General features: G+C 75.7%; 2 protein-coding genes across 4 annotated transcripts; one reads left to right on the top strand and one right to left on the bottom strand.

The window, feature by feature from the left end:
- The first annotated feature begins 996 nt into the window (after window positions 1–996).
- RAD9A (RAD9 checkpoint clamp component A) lies at window positions 997–3751 on the top strand. Of its 3 annotated transcripts, none has more exons than XM_080595104.1 (11): window positions 997–1485; window positions 1578–1648; window positions 1790–1915; window positions 2001–2115; window positions 2189–2288; window positions 2374–2498; window positions 2569–2675; window positions 2756–2820; window positions 2891–2992; window positions 3070–3289; window positions 3366–3751. In XM_080595104.1, the coding sequence occupies exons 1-11, from the start codon at window positions 1452–1454 to the stop codon at window positions 3462–3464; spliced, it is 1164 nt and encodes a 387-aa protein (XP_080451230.1). In that variant the 5' UTR covers window positions 997–1451; the 3' UTR covers window positions 3465–3751. The 3 variants fall into 3 exon arrangements, with proteins under 3 accessions (XP_080451230.1, XP_080451231.1, XP_080451232.1); XM_080595105.1 differs by having other exon boundaries at window positions 1328–1485; window positions 2374–2483; XM_080595106.1 differs by lacking the exon at window positions 1578–1648 and having other exon boundaries at window positions 1478–1485.
- PPP1CA (protein phosphatase 1 catalytic subunit alpha) lies at window positions 3583–6100 on the bottom strand. The gene is made up of 7 exons (XM_080595107.1): window positions 5966–6100; window positions 5521–5652; window positions 5195–5425; window positions 4763–4867; window positions 4417–4640; window positions 4009–4143; window positions 3583–3912 (listed from the first exon to the last, which is right to left on the bottom strand). Exons 1-7 carry the CDS (start codon window positions 6018–6020, stop codon window positions 3802–3804), a joined length of 993 nt encoding a protein of 330 aa, XP_080451233.1. The 5' UTR covers window positions 6021–6100; the 3' UTR covers window positions 3583–3801.
- Window positions 6101–7628: the final 1528 nt, after the last annotated feature.

Here is a 7628-nt window from a genome sequence, read left to right as displayed (position 1 = left end):
GGCTCATCCCCGCTCTGAAGCCTCCCCACTGCTCGGCACGGAGCAACCGCATCCCCGTGGCACCCCAAGCCCACCCCAGCCCTGAATGCAGGGACGCCCCCACCCCAAACCTGCCCGCCCTGGGCTCGGACAGAGCAACGTGTGGCACCGACACGCGGCTGAGCGCTCAGCACCCCCGGCGGGGCGGCACCGGGAGCGAAGCTGCTTGGGGTGAGGGGGCCGCCGGGCACTGCCCGGGGCTGCCGGGCCGGGGGGGGGGGGGGGGGGGAGGCGGCGGTGCTGCCCCAGCCCTGGCGCTCGGGGGGTCCGGGGGGGCTGAGCCCGGCTCCCCGCAGTGCCGGGGGGGGGTCCCCCGCCTCCCCCCAGCCGCCAGCGCGGGGCCGGCCTCCCCGTGCGCTCCACTCCCCCTGCCGCGGGCAGGGTGTCCGGTTTCCCCCCCGGCAATCGGCCCCCCCCCCAGCAGAGCCCGGCGGTTGGGAAAAGCCGCCTGCGGGTCCCCGGGGGCTGCCGGCAGCACCGCGGGGCTGATGGGAGCGGCGGCCGGCTCCGGGCCGACCCCGCGGCTCCCCCGGGGAGGGGGCGGGCGGGCGGGGGCCCCTGTTCCGGGGTCCCTATTTCGGGGGCCACGTGCCGGGCCCCGCCCCGCTCGCCCCGGGGAGCCGCAGCCCAGCCCCCCCCCCCCCCCCCCGGTCCACCCGGGGCCGAGACCCGGCGGCGTGGGCGAGGCCTTGCCCCTGCCCGGGGCTGCGTCACCGGCAGCGCCCCCGCCCCAGCCCCGGTGCCGCCGCCGCCTCCCACTGCCGACCTTTGCGGCGGGGCAGCCCGCCGGCCCCCGCAGCCCGCAGCACGCCGCCGGGGCCGCACCGGGCAGCGGGGGTGGGCGGGGGCTGCCCCGCGGCCCGGAGCCGAGCAGCCCCGCGCGGGGCAGGCTCCCGCCGGGCCCGGCCCCGGGGCAGAGCTGCGGGCGGCGCGGGGGGCCGGTGGCCCGAGGGCCGGCGGAGGGGAGCGCGGCCGGCGTCGCCCCGCCCCTGCTCGTCGAGGCCCCATTGGCCGCGCGGCACGTCGCTCCGGCTGTCCTCCAATCCGCCGCGCCGCCCGCGCTCCGGCGTCCAATAGCGTGCCGGCCGGCCGGGCAGGGCCCGCCCCTTCGCGGGCCGCTGAGGAGCGGGGCGGAGCGGAGGGAGACGGGCGAAAGGCCCGCCCCCGGTCACGTGAAGGGCCGCGGCTCGCAGAGCGCCGCCGCGCCGTCACTCAGCCGCGCCAGCCAATCGGGCGGCCGCGGGGGGCGGGGCGGAGGCGGGCTGGCGTCCAATGGGAAGGCGGCGGGCGGGAGCGGGGCCGGTGGCGGCGGCGGCGCGGCGGGAGGGAGCGGCGGGGCCGCGCGGGCGGGGGGAGAGGGCCCGGCAGGTGGGGGGGCGGGGCGGGGGGCGGGGCCCGGCAGCCCCCCCGCCATGAAGTGCGTCATCGCCGGTAGCAACGTCAGAGGTGAGCCCGGGACCGGCACCGGCACCGGGGGGCACGGGGGGGGGGGGGGTGTTGGTGGCGGCCCCCCCCCCCTCACCGCTCCGCTCCCGCAGCCCTGGGCCGCGCCGTGCACGCGCTGTCGCGCATCGGGGACGAGCTGTACCTGGAGCCCACCGGCAGCGGGGTACGGGGCTGCGCACCGGGACGGGGCCGTACCGGGGCTGGGGAGGGGCGGGGGGAGCCCCGAGCACCCCCCCCCGCCCCCCTCGTCCCGGTGCAGGCCCGCCCGCTGACGGCCCGGTGCCGCCCCCGTGCCCCCCCCCAGCTGTCCCTGCGGGCCGCCAGCGCCTCGCGCTCCGCCTTCGCCTCCTTCCTCCTGGCGCCCCTCTTCTTCCAGCTGTACCAGCCCGGGCCCCCCGCCGCGCCCCCGCGCTGCAAGGTGCACATGAAGGTGAGCCAACCCCCCCCGGTACCCCCCCGGTATCCTCCCGGTACCCCCGGGGACTGACGGCCGTGCTCTGCCCCCCCCGCCCCAGTCCTTCCTCGGCGTCTTCCGCTCGCTGCCCGCGCTGGAGAAGACGGTGGAGCGGTGCCTGGTGCTGCTGCGGCCCCGTGCCAGCCGCCTGGTGGTGCAGCTGCACTGCAAGTACGGTGAGTGGGGCACCGGGGGGCGGGCGGGGGGGGCCACACCGGCCCTGCTGAGCCACCGTTCACCCCCCCCCAGGCATCACCCGGACCCACAACCTGGCCTTCCAGGAGTGCGAGCGGCTGCAGGCCGTCTTCGACACGCAGCGCTGCGCCAGCAGCCTCTGCGCCCCAGCACGGTGAGGGCACCGGGGGGCTGCGGGGATACGTGGCGGGGGGGGGTGGGACACGAGGTGCTGAGCCCCCTCCCGCCCCGTGCCGCAGGGTGCTGGCGGAGGCTGTGGTCCACTTCCCGCAGACGCTGGCGGAGGTGACGCTGGGGGCCGGCCCCGGGGGCAGGATCAGCCTCCGCAGCTACGTGGAGGACGAGGCCGGTGAGCTGGGGGCCGGTGAGCTGGGGGCCGGGGGGCTGACAGGGAGGTGCCTTCCCGCCCCGTGCCCCTGACGGCCTCCCCGCAGACCTGGGCAAGGCGATGGTGACGGAGCTGTGGCTGGCCCCGGACGAGTTCCAGGCGGTGGCTGTGGTCCCGGACTCCCGCATCACCTTCTGCCTCAAGGAATTTCGGGTGAGCGTGACCCGGGGGCCGCCCCCAAACGTCCTCCCCCTTCACCCGCTCAGCTCTCACTCCGTCTCGTCTCTGCCCAGGGAATCCTGACTTTCGCCGAGGCCTCCAACTTGCCCCTCACCATCCACTACGACGCGCCCGGCAGGTAGGAGCAGCCGCCCTGGCCGCCCCGTGCTTGCCTGACCCCGCTGTGCTCAGGCCCTCTGTGCCCCCAGGCCGGCGATCTTCACCCTGGAAGACCCCCTGATGGAGGCACACCTGGTCCTGGCCACCCTCCTGGACCCCGAGAGCAGCTCCCAGCCCCCCGCAGCCAACGGGTAACCGCTGCCACCAGTAGGGACCAGAGTGAACGGCCCCCACGCCACCCCCGCTGACTCGCCGTCTCCCCATGCAGCATCTCCCACGCGCCTGCCCCGTCTGACGACTTCGCCGATGACCTCGAGTCCTACATGGTTGCCATGGAAACCGGCAGCTACGGGGAGGATTCGGGGGCACCCCCCAGCCCCACCTTCCCCCTGCGCACCCCTCGTCCCATAGAAAGCGACCCCCAGGAGGAGGAGGAGGAGGAGGAGGAGGAGGAAGGAGCTGTGCCAGGGACGCCCCCTCACAAGAAGGTGGGGGACGGGCACGGATGTGTCGGGGGGCAGGGGATGGGCGCACTCCCCCCTGACACCCGCCTCTCCCCCCCAGTTCCGCTCGCTGTTTTTCGGCTCGGTGATGACATCGGGGGGGCCCAGCCCGGCCCCCAGCCAGGAGGTGCTGGCAGAGGACAGCGATGGCGAGTGCTGAGACCCCCGGTGCCCCCTGGCACCAGCCCTGGGGCCCTGCTGCGGCAGCTGGCACTGCCTGGGCACGCAGGTTGTGCTCCCCCGGATCCCCCCAGCCACAACACAAAGCACCCCCCCGCGACCCTTTACAAGTTTATTCCCAAAAAAGCCTCCTGCCCCCCCCTCCACTGCTGTCCCAGGGGTGGGCTGCCCCACTCACCCCGGTGGGCCCTGCCCCAGAGGGGGCTTTTGGTTCGGTGGAGGGTGGGGGGGGGGGCGGGATCTTACAAATAAAAAAACGAATGGAAAGAGGAGCGACCTGATGGGGGGGCCGGGCCCCGGGCCCCGGCGGCGGGTGCTCACTTCTTGGCTTTGGCAGAGTTGCGGGGAGGGGTGACGGGGCGTCCGGCGGGGTTCAGCCCGCTGAACTGCCCGTATTTGCCCTTGTTCTTGTCGGCCGGCTTCAGGATCTGGGGGTCAGGGGATGAGTGGGGGGCTGCAGGCGGCCGCCCCCCACTTTCCCCACCTCCAGGCCCACCCGCCCACCCGCCCGAGCTGCAGCCCACCTGGAAGGAGCACATGAGGGTCTCATCCACGCTCATCATGGCGCCCGCGTTGTCGAACTCCCCGCAGTAGTTGGGCGCCGAGAAGAGGGTCACGAGCTGGCGCTTGGCGAAGAACTCGTAGCCGTCCTCCACCACCTGCGGGGCCTCGGGGCTCAGCTGGGGCATCCCCACTGCCCTGGGGCAGATATCCCCCCTGCGCCCTGCCTGCGATCCCCCCCGGGACAAATACCTTCCCCCCACAAGCCTACGGAGCCCCGCCACCCGCTGGGGCAACACCCCCGAGACCCCAAACGTCCCCTCCGGAGGGGAAACCCCCTGGAGACCCCTGCCTGTAGGGAGCCCGGGTGTGCCCAGAGCAAACACCGCAGAGCAAGAGCCAGGCACCCCTCCAACCTCCCCCAGCGGTACCTGGTGTGCCCGGCAGATGAGGTCCAGGTCGTGCTTGTGCAGGAACTTGGCCACCACCTCTGCCCCGAAGGTGAAGGAGACGCCGCGGTCGTTCTCGCCCCATCCCTGCACGTCCTTGTCCGGGTCGGACCAGAGCAGGTCACACAGCAGCCCCTGGTCGGGCACGTCCGTGGGGCGCATGATCCGCCGGATCTGCTCCATCGACTGCAGGTCGGGAGACAGCCCTGCGCGGGGCGGGCGGCGTCAGGCCCTGCCGGGGGGTAGCCCCCCTCCCCGGGACAGCCCCCCGCCCCGGGACAGCCCCCCGCCCCAGGGCAGCCCCCCGCCCCGGGGGCACCGTGCCCACCTCCGTGGCAGCAGAAGATCTTCTCGTCCACGATGGCGGCGATGGGCAAGCAGTTGAAGCAGTCGGTGAATGTCTTCCAGAGCTTGATGTTGTACCGCCGCTTGCCTGCGAGGCAGTGGCGTGGGTGCCAGGAGCCCCCCCACGGAGCCTCGCCAGCCCCGGCCCCGCTCCGGCTGCCCGCGGGATGTCACCGGGTGACGCAGCGTGGGCCTGGGACGGGGGCACGGGGCAGGCACGGGGCATCGCATCCCGGCAGAGAAGGTGCCGGTGGGGACGGGTGGCACGGGGGTGACGAGGGGGCTCCCGTTTGTCACAGAAACCGCAGACGGGGCCAAGCGTGGGATGGCACGGGGAAGACACGAGGCGAAGGCGGGCAGGGAAAGGTGGGTGGGATGGGGCTGGAGGGGGGCACGGCGGCGTCTCAGCACTCACACTCATCGTAGAAGCCGTAGATGCGGTTGATGCTGGCGCACTCGTGGTTGCCGCGCAGCAGGAAGAAGTTCTCGGGGTACTTGATCTTGTAGGCCAGCAGCAGGCAGATGGTCTCCAGGGACTGCTTGCCCCGGTCCACGTAGTCGCCCAGGAACAGGTAGTTGCTCTCGGGGGGGAAGCCGCCGTACTCGAAGAGGCGCAGCAGGTCGTAGTACTGCCCGTGGATGTCCCCTGGGGGGGGGGGGGGCACAGCGCGGGGTGACGCCCGGCCCCGCCGCCCCCCCCCCCCGGTGCCCCCGGTGCCCCCGCCCCGTCCCGGTGCTCACCGCAGATCTTGAGGGGCGCCTCGAGCTCCAGCAGGATGGGCTGGCTCAGGAAGATCTCCCGCGACTTGAGGCACAGCCCGCGGATCTCGTTCTCCGTCAGCTGCACGTTCTTCCCGGGACGCGACCCTTGCACTGCGGGGGGGCGGCCGTCAGCGGGACCCCCCCCCGGTAACGGAGCCGGTAACGGAGCCGGTAACGGAGCCGGTAAACGCCCCCAGACCCCGCCGTGCCCCCCCCACACCCCCGGACCGCCCGGCCCGGTACCCGCCCCCCCTCTCCCCGGTCCCCTCAGGTCCACCCCCCGCCGGTCCCGGTCCCTCCCCGGAGCCGTTGCGGGGCCCGGAGGCCGCCGGGGCCCCGGGGCCGTTGGTGCCGCGGGCGGGGCCGTTGGCGGCGGCCCCGTGCCGGAGGGGGCGGCCGGGGGGGTCCCGTGGGGGCCGCTCACCCTCCAGGAGGCGGCTGATGATGGAGTCCAGGTTCAGCTTCTCGGTGTCCGCCATGGCCGCCGGACGCTGCGTCCCCGCGCGCCGCCCGCCCCGCCCCGCCCCGCCCGGCACCGGGAGCGGCCCGCGGGGACCCGGGGGGGCGGCGCCGCAGCGCCCCCTGCCGGGCCGGAGGCCGCCGAGACGCGGAGGCAACCGGGACGGGGGACGAGGGACGGCGCCGGCGGGCACCGGGACACGGCGGGCACCGGGACGGGGGACGCGGGGCAGCACCGGGACACGGGGCGTGGGACGCGGGGCGGCACCGGGACACCGGGAGTCGGCGGGACGGGGGACACGGGAAGGCACCGGGGGGCACAGGGACACGGCGGGCACCGGGATAGGGGACGCGGGACAGCACAGGGGGCACCGGGACACCGGGGGTCAGCGGGACAGGGGACACGGGGCAGCACCGGGGGCACCGGGACACGGCGGGCACCGGGATAAGGGACGCGGGACAGCACCGGGGGCACCGGGACACGGCGGGCACCGGGACAGGGGACACGGGAAGGCAGCGGGAGGGCACCGGGACGCGGGACGTAGGACAAGGGGCTGCACCGCGGGGCACGGAGACATAGCGGGGGCACCGGGACGGCACCGAGACGCTGGGACACGGGATAGGGGACACGGGACGGCACCGGGGAACATGGGGGGGACGCGGGAAGTGGGGCAAGAGGAAGCACCGGGGGACGTGGGGGGACACGGGGCAGCACCGGGGGGCAGCAAGACGTGCGTGGGTGGATGGGGGGGGGACAGCGGGGTAGGAGACACGGGACATAAGGCAGGGGGCAGCACGGGGGGCACGGAGACACCGGCGGGGCACCGGGACACTGGGACACGGCACAGCACCGGGGAGCGTGGGGGGACACGGGACACGGTGGGCACCGGGGCGCCGGGGTGGGGACTTGGGTAGGTGACACGGGACAGCACCGGGGGACGTGAGGGAGACGGGATTTGGGATGGGCGACAGCACTGGGGGGCAGGGGGGACACGGACAGCCCCGGGGGTGCACCGCGGGGTGCACGGGACCGGGACATGTGACGGCACCGGGGGGCAGCGGGGCACCGGGACACGTGACAGGGGGCACGGGACAGCACCGGGGGGCACGGAGGCACCGGGACACGTGACGCGGGACACGGGACAGCACCGGGGGGGGTCGGGGGGGGGGGCGCGGGGGGACAGGCGCAGCTCTGCCCCCGCCGCCCCGCTCCGTGCGTGCCCCGTGCCCGCACCCCCCGGTGCCCGCTCCCGCCCGGCGGGGCCGCGTCTCGGGGCTGTGCCGGTGCGGCCACGCGGGACCGTTGCCGGGAGGCTGTTGCCACCCCCGTGCCGCGGAGACTCCCGTGGGGGCCTCCGTGGGGAGCGGGGGAGACGGCGTGTGCCGCGCCGTGCCGTGCCGCGCCGTGGGGCGCTTTGCCGTGCCGTGCCGTGCCGTGCCGTGCCGTGCCGTGCCGTGCCGTGCCACGCGTGCCCCCGGTGCCGTCCGCTCCCCGCGTGCCACGCGCGCCGCCAGCCCGGGCCGCGTGCCCGTGGCCCCCGTCCGTGACATTTCAGCCCCGCGGTGTCAGCTGCGCCGCTGTCCCCGGGCGACCCCCGGGTGCCCCAACCCCCGCTGGCCGCCTCCCC

The sequence above is a fragment of the Anser brachyrhynchus genome (genome assembly GCF_964034855.1).
Source record: "Anser brachyrhynchus genome assembly, chromosome: 5".
NCBI lineage: Eukaryota > Metazoa > Chordata > Aves > Anseriformes > Anatidae > Anser > Anser brachyrhynchus.
Note: the sequence above shows the minus strand (reverse complement) of the source record. Positions and strands in the feature narration are given on the sequence as shown.